Source organism: Nerophis ophidion, unplaced genomic scaffold (assembly GCF_033978795.1).
Source record: "Nerophis ophidion isolate RoL-2023_Sa unplaced genomic scaffold, RoL_Noph_v1.0 HiC_scaffold_33, whole genome shotgun sequence".
In the NCBI taxonomy this organism is placed as follows: Eukaryota; Metazoa; Chordata; class Actinopteri; order Syngnathiformes; family Syngnathidae; genus Nerophis; species Nerophis ophidion.
The window spans coordinates 1,044,787-1,065,084 of NW_026906955.1; the positions used below are offsets into that span (position 1 = coordinate 1,044,787).

Consider the following 20,298-nt stretch of genomic DNA (forward strand, 5'->3'; position numbering starts at 1 on the left):
AAAGGCCTACTGAAATGAGATGTTCTTATTTAAACGGGGTTAGCAGGTCCATTCTATGTGTCATACTTCATCATTTCGCGATATTGCCATATTTTTGCTGAAAGGATTTAGTAGAGAACATCCACGATAAAGTTCGCAACTTTTGGTCGCTAACAGAAAAGCCTTGCCTTTACCGGAAGTCGCAGACGATGACGTCACATGTTTGATGGCTCCTCACATCCTCACATTGTTTTTAATGGGAGCCTCCAATAAAAAGAGCTATTTGGACCGAGAAAACGACAATTTCCCCATTAATTTGAGCGAGGATGAAAGATTTGTGTTTGAGGATATTGATAGCGACGGACTAGAAAAAAAATAAATAAATCAAGTTTAAAAAAAAAAGGCGATTGCATTGGGACGGATTCTGATATTTTTAGACACATTTATCAGGATAAACCTGGGAAATCCCTTATCTTTCTATTGTGTTGCTAGTGTTTTAGTGAGTTTAATAGTACCTGATAGTCGGAGGTGTGTCTCCACGGGTGTCTTGAGGCCAGTGTTTGCAGGAAGTTGACGGCAGCTTTATGGATGGCACAAGCTCAGCTGATCTCCGGTAAGTGGCAACTTTTTACCACAATTTTCTCACCCAAAACTGCTGGTTGACATTTGGTCAGGATCCATGTTCGCTTGACCGCTGTGATCCATGGGAAAGCTTCACCTCCGGGAATTTCAAACAAGGAATCACCGTGTGTTTGTGTGGCTAAAGGCTAAAGCTTCCCACCTCCATCTTTCTACTTTGACTTCTCCAATATTAATTGAACACATTGCAAAAGATTCAGCAACACAGATGTCCAAAATACTGTGTAATTATGCCGTTAAAGCAGACGACTTTTAGCTGTGTGTGTGTGCAGCGCTCATACTTCCTATAAACCTGTGACGTCTTGCGTACACGTCATCATTACGCGACGTTTTCAAGAAGAAACTCCCGGGAAATTTAAAATTGCAATTTAGTAAACTAAAAAGGCCGTATTGGCATGTGTTGCAATGTTAATATTTCATCATTGATATATAAACTATCAGACTGCGTGGTCGCTAGTAGTGGCTTTCAGTAGGCCTTTAAAATACAGATTTCAGCACTGTATTGCTGTGTTGGATCCGCTTTGGACTGGACTCTCGCGACTGTGTTGGATCCATTGTGGATTGAACTTTCACAGTATCATGTTAGACCCGCTCGGCATCCATTGCTTTCCTCCTCTCCAAGGTTCTCATAGTCATCATTGTCACCGATGTCCCACTGGGTGTGAGTTTTCCTTGCCCTTATGTGGGCCTACCGAGGATGTCGTAGTGGTTTGTGCAGCCCTTTGAGACACTAGTGATTTAGGGCTATATAAGTAAACATTGATTGATTGATTGATTGATACTCCAACTCACCACACTGAGAAGTGGGGGCGATCCTGAGCTAGCAGATGCATGTTGCTATCATGTTTTATCAGCGAGGAAGACAGCAATTGTGTATACTTTTTTGTCGGAAGCAAGTTGTATTTGTGGTATACTGAAGTTTCATGATGTTGTTTGCACATCAGATTGACTCTCTCTCTCATCCACAGTCTGGAGTGCAGCTGACGCTGGTCAATCCAACACACCTGAGGTTGATTAGCGTGCCTTTATTAACTGGCTGCTTAGCGCCGGTACTTTGTGGTTACTGCTGTTCCTCACGCATGACTGTCCTTCTCGTCTCACTTGCTAAACCCTCCTGTTTTTGCTCGTGCATCTTGCAGGTTTGCCTGTTTATCCAGCGCCGACTAACGCTTGCAGTTTATCATTTTGTGTTTCTGTTTTACTTCATTCTTGAAGTATGTTTCCTAGCTTCGTCTAGAGATTTATTTTTGTACTTTGCTCTTTTATTTTTTATCTTATCTGTCAGTATTATTCCCAGTCTTTACTAGCGCTTTTGGTTTAGTTTTGGTATTTATCTTAGTAGTTTTTATGGTGTGTTTTTGTGCTCCACCATCGCTTTATGTTTTTGTGGCTACATCTTCCTTGCGCCCAGAATAAAAGAATACATTTTGTCTACAAACAATATGTCTCTGCATCCTTGGGTTCCATCTAATTCAGCTCCTAACAGTATTGCTCTGCTGAATAAATGAATCACTATAGCTGCCAATATGGAAGATTATTTATATATTTAAGAAGATATAATTTCCTAAACAGGTAGCAAAATGACACCACAAAAAGTGAACTAGCAGCAGGACTCAGTTAGTATTTTATTAATTTAAAAATGAATTAACTATAAAGAGTAACATGAGAGTGGATTTTTCACAAGAGTTCACCAAAAACTGGAAATTGGGAATGCTAGTTACAATCATTTCGTTATTTTTAAGATGCAGAAGAACGAGGCGGCACCGTGCAGTGAAAAAAGGGATATTTATTGATAAAAGAACAAAAACCCAGAGCAACTTTTCTATGAAGCAAACAAAACAAACTGCTGAAATCCAGCAAAACACTCACAGAAAATCAGCAAAAAAAGAAAAAAAAACTAACCAAAGTAATATTAACAATAATAACGATAATAATAATAAAAAAAATGAAAGAATATGAACAGTTAGTAAATAAATAAATAGAAAAAACTATGTACATATAGGGAGTCATCTTTAAAAAAAAAATAACAGTTTAATCACGAATTGGAAAAAATAAAATCAGGCTTATGTGGCGTGACATAATGGAGCCAGTATTCCCAGTATGAAGTACATTTCTCTAGTTTATCATTTAAAAAAAGCTGTTATCTTCTGTGTTTTATAAATGTCCATTGTGATTTCCATCCATTTCTTCAAAGTTGGGCTCTCCTGTAATATCCATTTCCTGGTAATGCTCTTTTTACAAACCACTAGTAGGATATTCATGAAGTATTTCTCTTTTTTCAGCCAATCCTGAGGTGCGATGTGTGAAAAACAGAATGTTACTTTCAAGGGGTGATTTGAAAATATCCTGTAGAGCTTGGTGTATCTCTTTCCAATAGTCCTTTATGGCAGAGCAGTCCCAGAAAACATGCTAGTGGTTTGCCTTTAGATTCCCACAATTTGTCCAACAGGCAGGGGAGTTGTTATCATACTGAGACTTCTGAGAAGGTGGAATAAAACTTTCCCAGCCAAACTCTCCACTTGGGTGAGCTGCTACAAGTCCATTGATATCTCCATTTTATTGTCCATTCTTCCTCAGATATAGTTATCCCTCCTTCCTTCTCCCATTTTGTTTTAATATATAAAGTTGAATATGATTTCCTATACAAGCATGAAACACTTCTATCAATAGTTTCTGAATTGTAAACTTTTGTAAATAGTTCAATTAAACATATGCTGGTCTTTGTTACATTTTTCACCTTCATATTAACAAAATGCCGCAACTGCAAATATCGATAGAAGTTTTGTTTTTTTAATAAATGTGTCAAATTTGTCACTGACAGTTTAGTTAGGTTTTGTCCTCTGTGTTTGTTTTTATTTCCTGTAAGCGCTCTTATTTTGGTTCAGTTTCCTGCTTGTCTTTCTGAGAGCTGTTTCCCCTCAGATGCGGCTGATTGGCACCTGGCCACACCTGGACTGTCAATAGGCCGGTTGCTATTTAGACCTGCTTTGCCCTCCAGTCAAGGCTAGAGTAGTGTTGTTGTACTGGAAACTAATTTACAAACACAACTTCATCACACACAATACTCCACTATGGAATTGTTCTTATATTAAAATGAGAAACAAATCCATCTTTGTACAGCAATGGTTTGAAAAAGGCATTTGGTCGCTGATGCACTTATTGAGTGAGAAATGTATTTTATGAATTGAAGATTTCATTAACGACATCCTGCAAATAAAAATAATTACTAAAAATAAAAGGCTTTTGTAAAAAACATTCTAATTACAGCATACCATCTTTTGTAATTATTTACTATTTCTTCAATAGTATATTAAAAAAAATGGAACTTGAAAGTTTCCAATCTTCCAAAGGCAAAGGGGTTCATTTTGGAAAAAAAACAACATCGGAATTGACCACTTAAAATAATTTTTAGGATATTGAATTGCAATTGAAGACAACACTTGTTCGTTCTGTGATAGGGAATGTATGCAAAGTAAATCTATGTATAATATTGGCTTTTGCCAAAACGACAAACTTTGATTGATATTGATATTGTTTTGGGGATGTTAAAAAGAAAAACAACCATAAAAATGTTTAAAACACAATAATAGGAGTTTTTGTTTTATCCACAAATGTAAGTTTGTAAAAACAAAACCATCCTTGCACAAACAATTCAGCCATTTTCTCTCACTTTTATATTGCATAAAGGTCTGGGGACATACATATGAAACAATCACAACACAATCATCATATTACAAAAGACAGTAATAAAGATCATTAATAAACTGGATTATAGAGACCCAACAAATGATTCATAAAGTCACACATTTTAAAACTGTATAAAAGACAACTGTTCAGATGATGTATAAAGTAAATAATAATATGCTTCCTGAAGTGGTCCAGAAGATGTTTCAGATGTGAACCAGTACATATGTATATCATATAAAGGTGATAATCTATGGGATTATTAACAATTACAAATACAAATATGTCACACTTCAATATTTCATATTATCAAATCTATAAATGTAGAAGCATATTAACCAGTTTGTTAGACAAACAACAATGTCACACATGTTATATGTGCTGATGTTGTTAGAAAGTCAAAATGAAAGTCTGGACAGTTTATTTCAAATCCTGCAGTTTCATTTGCTGCTGCTGTTCTCACCAGCACACTTGTGTTTCTTACACTGGTACTTAGAAGACAATCTTTCACCACACACACTGCAACTCAACACTTTCTCTCCTGGGTGTCTTCTCATGTGTCTTACAAGCTTTGATCGGTCACAAAAGCTTCTGTTGCAGATTCAACAGAAATGTCATTTTTCACCAGTGTGTGTTCTAGTGTGTCTTTTCAAACACTGACTTTGTGTAAAACCTTTACCACAGGTTGAACAGGAAAAAGGTTTTTCGCCAGTGTGTGTTCTCATGTGTACTTTTACAGACTGTCGATTTAAAAAATCTTTACAACAAATTGAACAAGAAAAAGGTTTTTCTACACTGTGTATTTTCATGTGTTCTTTCAAACTCTGACTTTGTGTAAAACCTTTACCGCAGATTGAACAAGAAAAAGGTTTTTCTCCAATGTGTGTTCTCATGTGTATTTTCAAACTCTGACTTTGTGTAAAACCTTTACCACAGGTTGAACAGGAAAAAGGTTTTTTGCCAGTGTGTATTCTCATGTGTACTTTCAAATGTTCCTTCCTTGAAAAAGATAAGCTACAGATTGAACAAGAAAAAGGTTTTTCTCCAGTGTGCATTCTCATGTGTACTTTCAAATATTTACTTAGAACAAAACCTCTACTACAGATTGAACAGATAAAAGATTTTTCTCCAGTGTGCGTTGTCATGTGTACTTTCAAATTGTGACCATTTGTAAAACCCTTACCACAGACTGAACAGGAAAAATGTTTTTTGCCAGTGTGCGTTCTCATGTGTACTTTCAAATGTTGCTTCCTTGAAAAAGATAAGCCACAGATTGAACAAGAAAAAGGTTTTTCACCGGTGTGTGTTCTCATGTGTTCTTTCAATTTCTGAGTTTCGACAAAACCTTTACCACGGATTGAACAGATAAAAGGGTTTTCACCAGTGTGTAATATTGTGTGTTTTTTCAAACTCTGCTTTTCAACAAAACCTTTACTACAGATTGAACAAGAAAAAGGTTTTTCTCCAGTGTGTGTTTTCATGTGTCTTTTCAGACGACAATGGTATTTAAAGGTTTTGTGACAGTGAGGACATGTGAAGTGAGTGTTGTCAGTGTGACATGTCTTATCATCTTTAGAGTCTTCATCATCAGTGTCAGGAGAGTGTGACGTTGTGTCCTCACTATCTGATAGTGGAGCTAAGAGCTTGTCTGCTTGTGATCCTCCACAGTGGTCTCCATCAGCTTCTGTTGTCATGTGTTGTGTTGAGCTGCTGCTTGGAGGCTCCCCCCCTCCCCTCTCCTCACTTTCACCTTTCACCTCATCATCTTCACTCTTCACAGGGACACCAGTCACTGGGAACTCCTCCAGTCCTTCAAGATGATCTCCCTCTTGAGTGATGCTGTGTTCCTCCTCTTCCTCTTTAATGTGGGGCATCAGTGAGTCTTCCTCTTCCATTTTACTGGGAAGGGTCTGTGTCAAAGAGGAAAAGGAGACGCCAGAGGGTCCGTGGTGCCTGGTCTTCCTCTTCGATGGATCCTCCTTCACCATCCTGAAGCTACACTCCTGTTTTTCAGGCAGAACATGTTCTTCACAGACATCTGCAGGACACAAAATGACAAACATGCTTGCGAAATGTCCAGATTCAGTCAGTAAGTTCACATGAACTTAAAAAAAACAAGATATTATATGAATTGGCCTGAAAACCAGCACACTGCTCTTCACAACATTATTAAGAGGAAAATAAGACAACTTTTTACGAGGGCTGGGCAATATGGCCTAAAATCTATATTGCAATAAATTCCCTTTAACCTGAGTGCAGCTGGGATAGGCTCTAGCGCCCTCTGGGATTTTGATGTCAGTTACTGATGTATAAACTTGGAGAAAAGATTAAGTCGTTTACAGTGTAAATCTTTATTCTGTATTGTTGTTGCTGTTATGACGCCATCTTGTGGTCGAGTTTGCTCACTGCGAGTGCTCTGGTTTGAAAGTGTATTTCCTTTTCCTTCGTGCCTTGAACCCGAAGTAAGGTTTCTTCATTGATCTCGCCAAGCAACGTTTGTAAGTGTAACCAGGATTTCCACTGGATGTGGAACGGCAGCGCCACGGCAACAGACTCGATCCGTTTTTTGTTTCAGAGTCAATGTGTCAGTTTCCACCGCCTGGCTTCTATAAAAGGTGAAAAAAGAACAATCCAAACACAAGCACAGACGAAGCAGAAACAGACTGCTTTTTTATACTGTTAATCCTGCTAAAGTGATTTGGGATCCTGCAATGAAACCCAAAGGTATTTTGGGAGGTCACATAAACATCCGAAGCCTAGTTCCCAAGTGTGATGAAATCAGATTATTACTGTCCGAGTCTAATCTTGATTTTCTATGCATAAGTGAAACGTGGCTGCATGATAACATTTTAACCAGCTTAATCAGTGTTCCGGGATATAAATGTTTTAGAAGGGACCGAACTGTAGGAAGGGGAGGGGGTACTGATATATGTCAAAGACTTACTTAATGCAAAGGAAATTCCCCTGACTGCTGATATATCTACTGAATGTTTATGTATCAATGTCACACTATCACAAAACATGCAGTTCAATGTATTGGTGGTATACAGCCCTCCATCTGCGTGCGCTGCAATGCTATGCGAAGACTTAGATGTACTGTTTAAGAATTTTAAGAATAACAGTGAAGTACCTGTCTTCGGAGACTTCAACTTAAATTGGCTAGATAAACACTGCAGAAAAAAAATAAAAGACCTCACATCCAAACATGACTTTAGTCAGAAGATACAAACCCCACATGTATCACTAAAAACACTCAGACACTAATTGAGTATCTTGAGTAATCTTCACAAACAAGCCTGACAGAATCATAAAATCTAGTTACCGGCTTGTTAGATGATAATCTGACATTAGCTGCAAGAAAACCCACAAAGAAACGTCTGACGAGGTTTAAAAGTCAAGATCAGAAAACTTTTAAACTTGAGATCCCTCACCAATCAACAACTGCATTTGAAAACGAATTAAAGGGTCTTACTTGAGACGAGCTCCAACAACATGACCAAGTACACGCCTGTTGTAATCAGCTAATGTCTACTATCGGACGCATTATTGATCAATATATTAGAAAGCGAAAAAATTATGATATCCGGAAATTAATGAAAATAAGAGATTATGCCTCAAAAACTTTTATCAAAACTCGTAGTGACAGATTCGAAAATATTTAAAGACTTACGTAATCAAGTAGTTAAACATCTCGGAATGTCCCAATCAAACTATTACATCCACATGCTTTTAGAGGCCAAAGGAAATGGCAAAATGATCTGGAAACTACTACACAACCTATTAAACCCAGAGGGTAACACCACCCAAACCCAATATAAACTAAAGTAGGAGACAAAATCATTACTGATTGTACTCAAGTCTCAAATGAGTTCAAAGAATTCTTTATAGAATCTGTCAAAAACCTTTCCTCGGGTTTTTCCTGTCTGACTAATGATGATCAAACAACAGACATACCTGATAAACAAGACAGCTCATTTCAGCTCAAGGAGGTTAGTCAGACAACTGTCTTAAATGCCATACATGACCTAAACACCACATACTCAAAGGATATTTATAACCTAGACACAGCTTTTATTTTTTAAATATAGCGGCATCCTTATACAGCCTCTTACCCGTCTTATTAATATTTCCATTAAAACTGTGCAATTCCCAGATGGATGGAAAACTGCACAGGTAATACCACTTTTAAAATCTGGTGATGCTGGATTAACATCTAACTATAGACCCATCAGCCTTCTTCCAGTTTCATCTAAAGTCCTGGAGAAGATTGTTTCGGAACAACTAATGCACCACCTTGAGACAAATCACTATTTGAATCCCTTGCAATTCGGATTCAGACGTAACCATTCTACAGAACCTGCCACTTGTTTTTTAACTGAAAAGATCAAACATTCCCTTGACAAAGGACAGGTAGTCGGTGCAGAATTTTCAGACTTAAAAAAGCATTTGATACAGTCAATCATAACATTTTAATTTCAAAACTACTGTAACTACTGTAAATTCAACTTATTCAAACAGTCATTGTCCTGTCTTGAGTCATATCTAAAGGGCCGTGAACAATGTGTCACCGTTAATAATGTGAGATCTTCCTTCCGCAAAATTGAAACAGGGATACCTCAGGGTAGTGTCTTGGGACCGATACTATTTAGTCTATACATCAATGACCTACCAGATGTATGCACAGATATAGATTTACAGATGTATGCGGATGACACAGTCATATATACATCTGGTAAGACCTGTACTCTAGTTGCTGAAAAGCTAAAAGCCAAATTAGACAAAATAGCATCTTGGCTGGCATCATCCTGTTTAACCCTAAACACTAAAAAGACTAACTGTCTGCTTCTCCATAAAAAAACAACCTCAAAAAAACCTGAATATAAAAATTAATGATGAGGTCATTGAACAAGTACCTGAAGTCAAATATTTGGGCATAATCATAGACTATCAGCTGAATTTTAAAAGTCACATTAAGAAAATGTGCAAAACTCTGAAGGCCAACCTAGGCTGTTTTAAGATTATAAAAAACTGCTTAACTCTCAGCTGTGCTTTTACTTTTATGAATTCAATGATTCTTTCACACATATCTTATAGCTTAACTACATGGTCCCAGGCACACCATCAGCAGTCAAGACCATTGAGTGTCTTTATTACCGTGCCTTGAAAGTCCTAGACAAGAAGAGAATACGATATCATCATTGCCAAATTTTAACCACATTTTAATATTTCCATTAAAACTGGGCAATTCCCAGATGGATGAAAACCTTGCCAAATTTTAACCAAATAGAATATTTTAAGTTTTACCAATTTTATTTTGTTACATACAGTCGAACTGGTTTTTAAATGTTTGGATAACTCTGCTCCCCAATTGCTCTGCAAGGCCATTACAAGACTGCAAAGTGGTACCAGAACTACCACCAGAGCAATGTCAAAAGGCAACTGTTGTGTTCCATTCTGTAGAACATCTTTTGCCCTGACTGCCTTTTCAATAAAAAGACCACAACTATGGAACTCTTTACCTGACACTTTGAAAAGTATGACTGCACTTGTCACTTTCAAAAAACAAACAAAATTATGGCTAGTTGAGCAGCAATCGTGTTCCCATGTTTAGTTTTTTCTAATTTTTACTAATTGTTTTTTATCTAGCCTGCACTTTGTGTTGTTGTTATTATTATTGGCTTTTATCTAGTTTGCACTTTGTATTATTTCTATTATCATTATTATCGACTCTTTTTTGTCTTATTTTCATTTTCTTGTTTTAATGATGTTGGATCTGTGTTGTTGTTGTTGTTGGGGACAAGTGTTGTAAATTAGCTTTGGCTACAAACACTATGATGCATACATTGGATAACTGTTTCAGATGTCTGAGTTTTTTGGATCCGTCCCTATTTCAAATAAACCTTAATATATAATGTATGTGAGTGGAATGTGTTGATGTTGGAATGGTTTGAATAGGTTAAAAAATGTGGGGATGGTGCAACTTGGAGAAATGTTACTCAGGTGGGTGTACGCATGTGTGGAAGGTACGTAGACACAGAAAACTCCCCCACAAGAATGTTTGTGTGAGAGGTAATAAAACGGAGGTATTAAAACATTAGTCAGTCAATCAAACAAACGGTCAATGAACTTTGCAGTCATGGATACACTGTGTGTTTATTTTCTCCAGCTGCGGCTCTCAAACTTCGTTCGTTTGGTCTGAAAGCGTAAAAAAGCGCTGCCTCAATAAGACAAAAATAAAGCGGGTCTGGGGGCCCAAACGTTGCCATTCTTGTGTGAGTGTAGGCGTGTAGTCCTTATGTGACATCATCATGTCATGTTCATGAGGAAGCTGAGCTTGTTTCATACACGACTCCCCTCAGCCGTCTCCACTCCAACACACATGAGCAGCTAACTTAGCTAACATTAGCAGGTGACCTATGAGAAAATTCTCACAAGACCACAACTCATCTTCTCTGACCTTCCCAAAGTAATAATCCAATCAATAATCACTGAACTCAACAAAAAATAAGGCATATTATTTCAAAAATGACTTCCGGTGTCACAGAACTGGCTAATATAACAAAATCTGCTTTTCATTGCACAATATCAGGGAAATTGACAAAAAATGTAAGAGCAATGTTGTCATTCTTAGGAGAAGCAACATTTGTCAGGGAAAATAATGCCTTGCCGGTAAAGTCTATTCAGGTGTACTGGAGAGGAGCCTAGGCCAGATAGTCGAACCTCGGATTCAGGAGGAACAGTGTGGTTTTAGTCCTGGTCATGGAACTGTGGACCAGCTCTATACTCTGGGCAGGGTCCTCGAGGGTGCATGGGAGTTTGCCCAACCAGTCTACATGTGCTTTGTGGACTTGGAGAAGGCATTCGACCGTGTCCCTCGGGAAGTCCTGTGGGGAGTGCTCAGAGAGTCTGATTGTGGCGGTCCGCTACCACTATGATCAGTGTCAGAACTTGGTCTGCATTGCCGGTAGTAAGTCGGACCCGTTTCCAGTGAGGGTTGGACTCCGCCAAGACTGCCCTTTGTTACCGATCCTGTTCGTAACTTTTATGGATATAATTTGTAGGCGCAGTCAAGGCGTTGAGGGGATCTGGTTTGGTGGCAGCAGGATTAGGTCTCTACTTTTTGCAGATGATGTGGTCCTGATGGCTTCATCTGGCCAAGATCTTCAGCTCTCACTGGATCGGTTTGCAGCAGAGTGTGAAGCGACTGGGATGGGAATCAGCACCTCCAAGTCCATGGTTCTCGCCCGGAAAAGGGTGGAGTGCCATCTCCGGGTTGGGGAGGAGATCTTCCCCCAAGTGGAGGAGTTCAAGTACCTAGGAGACTTGTCCACGAGTTAGGGAAGAGGGAATCGTGAGATCGACAGGCGAATCGGTGCGGCGTTTTCAGTAATGCGGACGCTGTATCGATCCGTTGTGATGAAGAAGGAGCTGAGCCGGAAGGCAAAACTCTCTTTATCGGTCACTCTACGGTCCATCCTCACTTATGGTCATGAGCTTTGGGTTAAGACAAGATCACGGGTACAAGCGGCCGAAATTAGCTTCTTTCGCCGGGTGCCGGGGCTCTCCCTTAGAGATAGGGCGAGAAGCTCTGTCATCTAGGAGGGACGGCGTGGCACAGTGGAAGAGTGGCCGTGCGCAACCCAAGGTCCCTGGTTCAATCCCCACATAGTACCAACCTCGTCACGTCCGTTGTGTCCTGAGCAAGACACTTCACCCTTGCTCCTGATGGGTGCTGGTTATCGTCTTGCATGGCAGCTCCCTCCATCAGTGTGTGAATGTGTGTGTGAATGGGTAAATGTGGAAGTAGTGTCAAAGCGCTTTGAGTACCTTGAAGGTAGAAAAGCGCTATACAAGTACAACCCATCTATCATTTATAACTCAAAGTAAAGCCGCTGCTCCTCCACATGGAGAGGAGCCAGATGAGGTGGTTTGGCCATCTGGTCAGGATGCCACCCAAACGCCTCACTCGGTAGGATGTCACGGGGAAGACCCAGGACACTTTGGAAAGACTATGTCTCCCGGCTGGCCTGGGAATGCCTCCGGATCCCCTGGGAGGAGTTGGATGAAGTGGCTGGGAAGAGGGAAGTCTGGGCTTCACTGCTTAGGTTGCTGCCCCCGGAAAATAATGTGTTCTGGACCACTCATTCATCCTTTAAACACGCTCTCATTCAAAATAGCGACTAAACTACGAAGCTAAAGCTAGCAGGGAAAATCCATACACCCGCAACACATCTCATCTGCTTGTGTTGTTGTGAATGACATCATCAATGTTGGAATAATGTACAAACAGGACAGCAGTCGCAACTGTCGCCTCCACACATCGTTATGAGAACAGCAACACACTTCCCCCTCACAATAATAGGTCTGACTGCGCTAACAAAATAAAGTTTTTAAAAAAAAAAGCACCTTAAACAAGCGTAATGAACTTATTGATGCATTTACACAATTATTATGCTTTGATCCAAAGTACGGGTCAACATTGTCTAAAGATTTATTGCACAAATAAATGTGAGCAATTCTACATTTAATTAACAAACTGGAAAGAAAATAACATTTGCCTTGGTGCCCTAAAATATGAACCCTCCTTTTACGCAACACTTGTCTTGACCTTAAAAAGTAAAAATTTGAGGGCTGTCTATAATGTCCCATCCATCCATCCATGTTCTACCACTTGTCCCTTTTGGACTCACAGGTGGGCGGAAGGCGGGGTACACCCTGGAAAATTCCATAAAACCTTTACACTATTTATTTAAAATGTGTCCTAATTAAAATGTATCCTCCAGTTTGTGGCTATTAAAAGACATATTTCAAGAGGATATGCATTTTTAGAGCATGTTTTAAAGAGATAGCATTTAAAAAAATTACTTCTGGCTATATTATATTGATCAACTAATTCTTATTAGTGAGCGGAATAGAGGCGCTCTCATTGACTCCATTGTGAGAATTAGGATGGTCAAGATTGTGCTAATGTTTGTTTAGGACTTAGAATGCATACAATATAAAAACATGTTATTGTCTTACATATGGATTGTGAATGATATAAGAAAAAAATAAAAAAAATCAGATCCCCTTTGATAATTGTTCTACATCCTGTGAACAGGCTGATGCTGTGGTGAAAGTGAGAAAATAAATGCATGTCGGGAAAATGCAAATTTCAGCAAAAATGGCTGGCAAACGTTTTAAAACCTGCTTAGAGATTGTTGGTAGAAAACCCAGAAAGGCATGTGTGTGTTATAAAATGATGGTAGAGTTACCTTTATTATTTGGGTTTAGGGGGCCATGTCATGGAGCTCGTCCACAGCCCAACTCTGACTTGTTCCACCACTGACAGTTTATTGTAGAAATAGACTGGGATATGTAACTCATCTTTAGTAGTTACATTCCACAGAACACAGACAACCACGTGGTTGCAAGACCACGTTGCAAGTAGCAGACGGAATGCATCATCCTCACAAGACAACACAACTTCTTATACACAATATATTAAACATAGTGTTATTAATAAATGTAAAGTTAGTAAAGATGTGAGAGTAAGAAGTAAACAAACCTGTTCTGTGTAACACAACTTGATGTTTCTTGAAAACAGCGTCCAGTAGTTGATGTTGTCGCTCCTTCTCCTCTTTTGTTGGACAAAGTTCCTCCTCATACTTTGCTATCCTACTTTCGCACATTTTCACACAATCACAACACTTTACTCTCACACTTGATCTCTACTTAGCGATGTGTTGATAACTTCTGTGTCTTCTGTTAGCAGCTAACAAGCTAAGCTAACTAGCCAGCTAAGCTAACTAACAAGCAAAGATAGCACGAGAAGCGGCACAGTGCTTCTAGCGCATCGAGACCACTTTATCCTTAAATAATGAATCAAAGATGTATTTTATGCGCCGTAAATATTATAAACTGGATAACAAATAATAAGACTGACTTATTAGCGTCCTGCTCACTTGGCACACTTGACGTTACAAGGCAGTACTGCTCTCTTCTGCTGCTTTCCGTTTACACCGGAAGCTGGGAATGACGTCACAGCTGAGCGGTGGAAGAGGTAGCTCTATATAAGATATTGCCTGCTGTCACTGTTACCATGCTTTTATAACCTGTAATATTTGTTTGAAATACAATGTGATATAAACGAGTGTCTTGTTTTTCAAAAATAAATTCAAAGTATATCAAACAAAGCTTTAATGTTGGGGTTCAGTGGCGCCCCCGTGCGACATTCATTGCAATGACAAGAGTGAAAGTGCTAGAAATTGTAGCGATATTACTGCCTGATTCCACATGTTTTTATTGTTGTTCCCTTTTTCTCCAAGATAATCTATTTTCCTACAAAACATTAATAAAACATTCAAATATCACAGAACGTGATTTCGCACGAACTCTGACATAAAACAAATTGTAAATGCAGGAAGTGACGTAATCTTCGAGCATGCGTGGACCGATCGTGTCGTGAATTTATATCAATTTTTAAAAAGTGTGAAATATTTGCTCTCATACACAAAAGTGTCTTTCTTAAAGTGAAATCCAAATTCTATCATTGTGTTAATGATTTGAATTTATTAATCCAATCTTGGAAGATTGTACAAAATAGAAAAAGCCTTTATTATATTTACTGAAATAGTTTAAGTTTATCATTTATTTATATATATTTTATTTTAATCTTATTGGAATGGTCTCTCATATTTACTTTTACTTTCTTTAACGGGTTTTGTTTGTAAGAGGATTGGATTTAATGTGATGGGTTTTTTTTATATTGCTGAGTAAAATATTGAAAAAACATTGACTCATATTGTATTGAAAGAACCTTAATGTGTCCAAACATTGTTTATGTGTGTTTAATTGTTCAATAAGAAAATAAAATAAATACTCAGAAGTAGAACTGGCTAGCAAATAAACTCTTATGTTAACATAAGACATGTTGAATTCATATTACATGACATTATATAAATATGTATATTAAATATAATTTGAATAGTTGGCAAGTAAACAAAATGCATTTGCTATACCTAATTGTATTATATCAATTATAACTCAACCCCACACTTTATAACATGTATTCACACTTTGTTGTGTGAAAATATTTTACACAAACTTACATTCAATTATAGTAATCATTATAATATAATAAGATATATAACAATGTGTGTTCTGGATCTAAATTAATGCATGGAAAATAAATAGATAAACAATTAATCTTTTTTACCTGGAAACTTATCTCCTTAAGTGTGCAAATAAAGTCTTACGTATTACTTGTATTACATTTGAATAGAACCTTAGTGAGCATATTAACAAGATTCTGTTAGAAAATGTGCTGAGTATGAAAAAAGTCATTTTGAATATGCGTACAGGATGTAGAATGACGATGATCTCGACCCACTATAAATAAACAAATCAGGAAGATTGGAGCATGTGGAAGGAAGTTATGACTGTTATAATTTTCCACCACAAGGGGGCGATTTAGGTGTCAATATCAATGACTGGACATCAGACCCCGACCTAAAGGCCCACTGAAAGCCACTACTAGCCACCACGCAGTCTGATAGTTTATATATCAATGATGAAATATTAACATTGCAACACATGCCAATACGGCCGCTTTAGTTTACTAAATTGCAATTTAAAATTTCCCGGGAGTTTTTTCCTGAAAACGCCACGTAATGATGACGTGTATGCTTGACGTCACAGACTGTTAGGAAATATGAGCGCTGCAAACACACACACACACACACACACACACACACACACACACACACACACACACACACACACACACACACACACACACACACACACACACACACACACACACACACACACACACACACAGCTAAAAGTCGTCTGCTTTAACGGCATAATTACACAGTATTTTGGAGATCTGTGTTGCTGAATCTTTTGCAATTTGTTCAATTAATATTGGAGAAGTCAAAGTAGAAAAATGGAGTTGGGAAGCTTTAGCCTTTAGCCACACAAACACACGGTGATTCCTTGTTTAAAATTCACAGAGGTGAAACTTTACTATGGATCACAGCGAACATGGATCCCGACCCAATGTCAACCAGCAGGTTTCGGTGAGAAAATTGTGGTAAAAAGTCTCTTCTTAGGTCAGCTTGTGCCGCCCATAAAGCAGCCGTCGACTTCCCTGAGACACTGGCGTCAACACACCCGTGAACACACACATCTGACTATCAGGTACTGTTAAACTCACTAAAACACTAGCAACACAATAGAAAGATAAGGGATTTCCCAGAATTGTCTAATCTGTCCCAATGCAATCGCGTTTTTTTTTTAAACTTTTTTTTTTTAAACTTTTTTTTTTTTTTTTTTCTTGTCCGTCGCTATCAATATCCTCAAACACAAACCTTGCTCCTCTCTGAGCTGCTACCTTACCGTGGTAGAGGAGTTTGCGTGTCCCAATGATCCTAGGAGCTATGTTGTCTGGGGGCTTTATGCCCCCTGGTAGGGTCTCCCAAGACAAACAGGTCCTAGGTGAGTGATCAGACAAAGAGCAGCTCAAAGACTTCTATGGAATTACAACAAAATGAACTCAGATTTCCCTCGCCCGGACGCGGGTCACCGGGGCCCCGCTCTGGAGCCAGGCTCGGAGTTGGGGCACGATTGCGAGCGTCTGGTGGCTGGGCCTCTCCCCATGGGGCCCGGCCGGGCACAGCCCGAAGAGGCAACGTGGGTCATCCCTCCAATGGGCTCACCACTCATAGGAGGGGCCATAGAGGTCGGGTGCATTGTGAGCTGGGCGGCAGCCGAAGGCAGGGCACTTGGCGGTCCGATCCTCGGCTACAGAAGCTAGCTCTTGGGACGTGGAACGTCACCTCACTGGGGGGGAAAGAGCCTGAGCTAGTCCGCGAGGTAGAGAAGTTCCGGCTGGACATAGTCGGACTCACCTCGACGCACAGCAAGGGCTCTGGAAACAGTTCTCTCGAGAGGGACTGGACTCTCTTCCACTCTGGCGTTGCCGGCAGTGAGAGGCGACGGGCTGGGGTGGCAATTCTCGTTGACCCCCGGTTCAAAGCCTGCACGTTTGAGTTCAACCCGGTGGACGAAAGGGTAGCCTCCCTCCGCCTTCGGGTGGGGGGACGGGTCCTGACTGTTTGTGCTTACGCACCAAACGGCAGTTCAGAGTACCCACCCTTTTTGGGAGCACTCGAGGGAGTACTGGAAAGTGCTCCCCCGGGTGATTCCCTTGTCCTACTGGGGGACTTCAACGCTCACGTTGGCAACGACAGTGAAACCTGGAGAGGCGTAATCGGGAAGAATGGTCGCCCGGATCTGACCCGAGTGGTGTTTTGTTATTGGACTTTTGTGCTCGTCACGGATTGTCCATAACAAACACCATGTTCAAACATAAGGGTGTCCATATGTGCACTTGGCACCAGGACACGCTAGGCCGCAGTTCCATGATCGGCTTTGTAGTTGTGTCATCGGATTTACGGCCTCATGTTTTGGACACTCGGGTGAAGAGAGGGGCGGAGCTTTCTACCGATCACAACCTGGTGGTGAGTTGGCTGCGATGGTGGGGGAGGATGCCGGACAGACCTGGCAGACCCAAGCGCATTGTGAGGGTCTGCTGGGAACGTCTGGCAGAGTCTCCTGTCAGAGAGAGTTTCAATTCACACCTCCGGGAGAACTTTGAACATGTCACGAGGGAGGTGCGGGACATTGAGTCCGAGTGGACCATGTTCCGAACCTCTATTGTCGAGGCGGCTGATTGGAGCTGTGGCCGCAAGGTTGTTGGTGCCTGTCGTGGCGGTAATCCCAGAACCCGTTGGTGGACACCAGCAGTGAGGGATGCTGTCAAGCTGAAGAAGGAGTCCTATCGGGTTCTTTTGGCTCATAGGACTCCGGAGGCAGTGGACAGGTACCGACGGGGTAAGCGGTGTGCAGCTTTAGCAGTCGAGGAGGCAAAAACTCGGACATGGGAAGAGTTCGGGGAAGCCATGGAAAACGACTTCCGGACGGCTTCGAAGCGATTCTGGACCACCATACGCCGCCTCAGTAAGGGGAAGCAGTGCACTGTCAACACCGTGTATGGTGCGGATGGTGTTCTGCTGACTTCGACTGCGGATGTTGTGGATCGGTGGAGGGAATACTTCGAAGACCTCCTCAATCCCACCAACACGTCTTCCTTTGAGGAAGCGGTTCCTGGGGATTCTGTGGTGGGCTCTCGTATTTCTGGGGCTGAGGTCCCTGAGGTAGTTAAAAAGCTCCTCGGTGGCAAGGCCCCAGGGGTGGATGAGATCCGTCCGGAGTTCCTTAAGGCTCTGGATGCTGTGGGGCTGTCTTGGTTGACAAGACTCTGCAGCATCGCGTGGACATCGGGGGCGGTACCTCTGGATTGGCAGACCGGGGTGGTGGTCCCTCTCTTTAAGAAGGGGGACCGGAGGGTGTGTTCCAACTATCGTGGGATCACACTCCTCAGCCTTCCCGGTAAGGTTTATTCAGGTGTACTGGAGAGGAGGCTTCGCCGGATAGTCGAACCTCGGATTCAGGAGGAACAGTGTGGTTTTCGTCCTGGTCGTGGAACTGTGGACCAGCTCTATACTCTCGGAAGGGTTCTTGAGGGTGCATGGGAGTTTGCCCAACCAGTCTACATGTGCTTTGTGGACTTGGATAAGGCATTCGACCGTGTCCCTCGGGAAGTCCTGTGGGGAGTGCTCAGAGAGTATGGGGTATCGGAATGTCTTATTGTGGCAGTCCGCTCCCTGTATGATCAGTGCCAGAGCTTGGTCCGCATTGCTGGCAGTAAGTCGGACACGTTTCCAGTGAGGGCTGGACTCCGTCACCGATTCTGTTCATAACTTTTATGGACAGAATTTCTAGGCGCAGCCAACGCGTTGAGGGGTTCCGGTTTGGTGGCCACGGGATTAGGTCTTTGCTTTTTGCAGATGATGTGGTCCTGATGGCTCCATCTGACCGGGATCTTCAGCTCTCACTGGATCGGTTCGCAGCCGAGTGTGAAGCGACCGGAATGAGAATCAGCACCTCCAAGTCCGAGTCCATGGTTCTCGCCCGGAAAAGGGTGGAGTGCCATCTCCGGGTTGGGGAGGAGACCCTGCCCCAAGTGGAGGAGTTCAAGTACCTAGGAGTCTTGTTCACAGGGGGGGGAAAGTGGATCGTGAGATCGACAGGCGGATCGGTGCGGCGTCTTCAGTAATGCGGACGTTGTATCGATCCGTTGTGGTGAAGAAGGAGCTGAGCCGGAAGGCAAAGCTCTCAATTTACCGGTCGATCTACGTTCCCATCCTCACCTATGGTCATGAGCTTTGGGTCATGACCGAAAGGATAAGATCACGGGTACAAGCGGCCGAAATGAGTTTCCTCCGCCGGGTGGCGGGGCTCTCCCTTAGAGATAGGGTGAGAAGCTCTGCCATCCGGGAGGAGCTCAAAGTAAAGCCGCTGCTCCTCCACATCGAGAGGAGCCAGATGAGGTGGTTCGGGCATCTGGTCAGGATGCCACCCGAACGCCTCCCTAGGGATGTGTTTAGGGCACGTCCAGCTGGTAGGATGCCACGGGGAAGACCCAGGACACGTTGGGAAGACTATGTCTCCCGGCTGGCCTGGGAACGCCTCGGGATCCCCCGGGAAGAGCTAGACGAAGTGGCTGGAGATAGGGAAATCTGGGCTTCCCTGCTTAGGCTGCTGCCCCCGCGACCCGACCTCGGATAAACGGAAGATGATGGATGGATGGATGGATGGTTCCTAATTATGTTGTCCATGAGGACCGTGAAGATTCTGGACTAACGGCACAACTATTTGTATTTTTAATTCCAGCTGACTGACATAACTATGATACATTTTCACATTGAGTTCAGCTGCCGCTGCTACACATTACAATCAGCTTTGAATAATGACAAATAAGGAAGCAACTACGCGCCAAAGTTTGATGTGTGTGTTATTGAGAAGAAGATGACATTACTGCATTTCACCTTGCACTGCACACATAGTTGACTTCTTTTAATTTTCCTGAAGGAATCAATGAAGTACTAT

At 41.4% G+C, this 20,298-nt stretch overlaps 1 protein-coding gene across 1 annotated transcript; it reads right to left on the reverse strand.

The window, feature by feature from the left end:
* Positions 1 to 3,979: 3,979 nt before the first annotated feature.
* Positions 3,980 to 14,316, reverse strand: LOC133546574 (zinc finger protein OZF-like). Its single transcript, XM_061892349.1, has 2 exons — positions 13,850 to 14,316; positions 3,980 to 6,340 (listed from the first exon to the last, which is right to left on the reverse strand). The coding sequence occupies exons 1-2, from the start codon at positions 13,971 to 13,973 to the stop codon at positions 4,917 to 4,919; spliced, it is 1,548 nt and encodes a 515-aa protein (XP_061748333.1). The 5' UTR covers positions 13,974 to 14,316; the 3' UTR covers positions 3,980 to 4,916.
* Positions 14,317 to 20,298: the final 5,982 nt, after the last annotated feature.

Excerpts from the sequence above, each read along its gene's own strand:
- LOC133546574 (XM_061892349.1), bottom strand. The coding sequence starts at position 13,973 with ATGTGCGAAAGTAGGATAGCAAAGTATGAGGAGGAACTTTGTCCAACA. Across the intron at positions 6,341-13,849 it reads AGTTGTGTTACACAGAACAG|ATGTCTGTGAAGAACATGTT; the intron begins GTTTGTTTACTT and ends TGTGTCCTGCAG.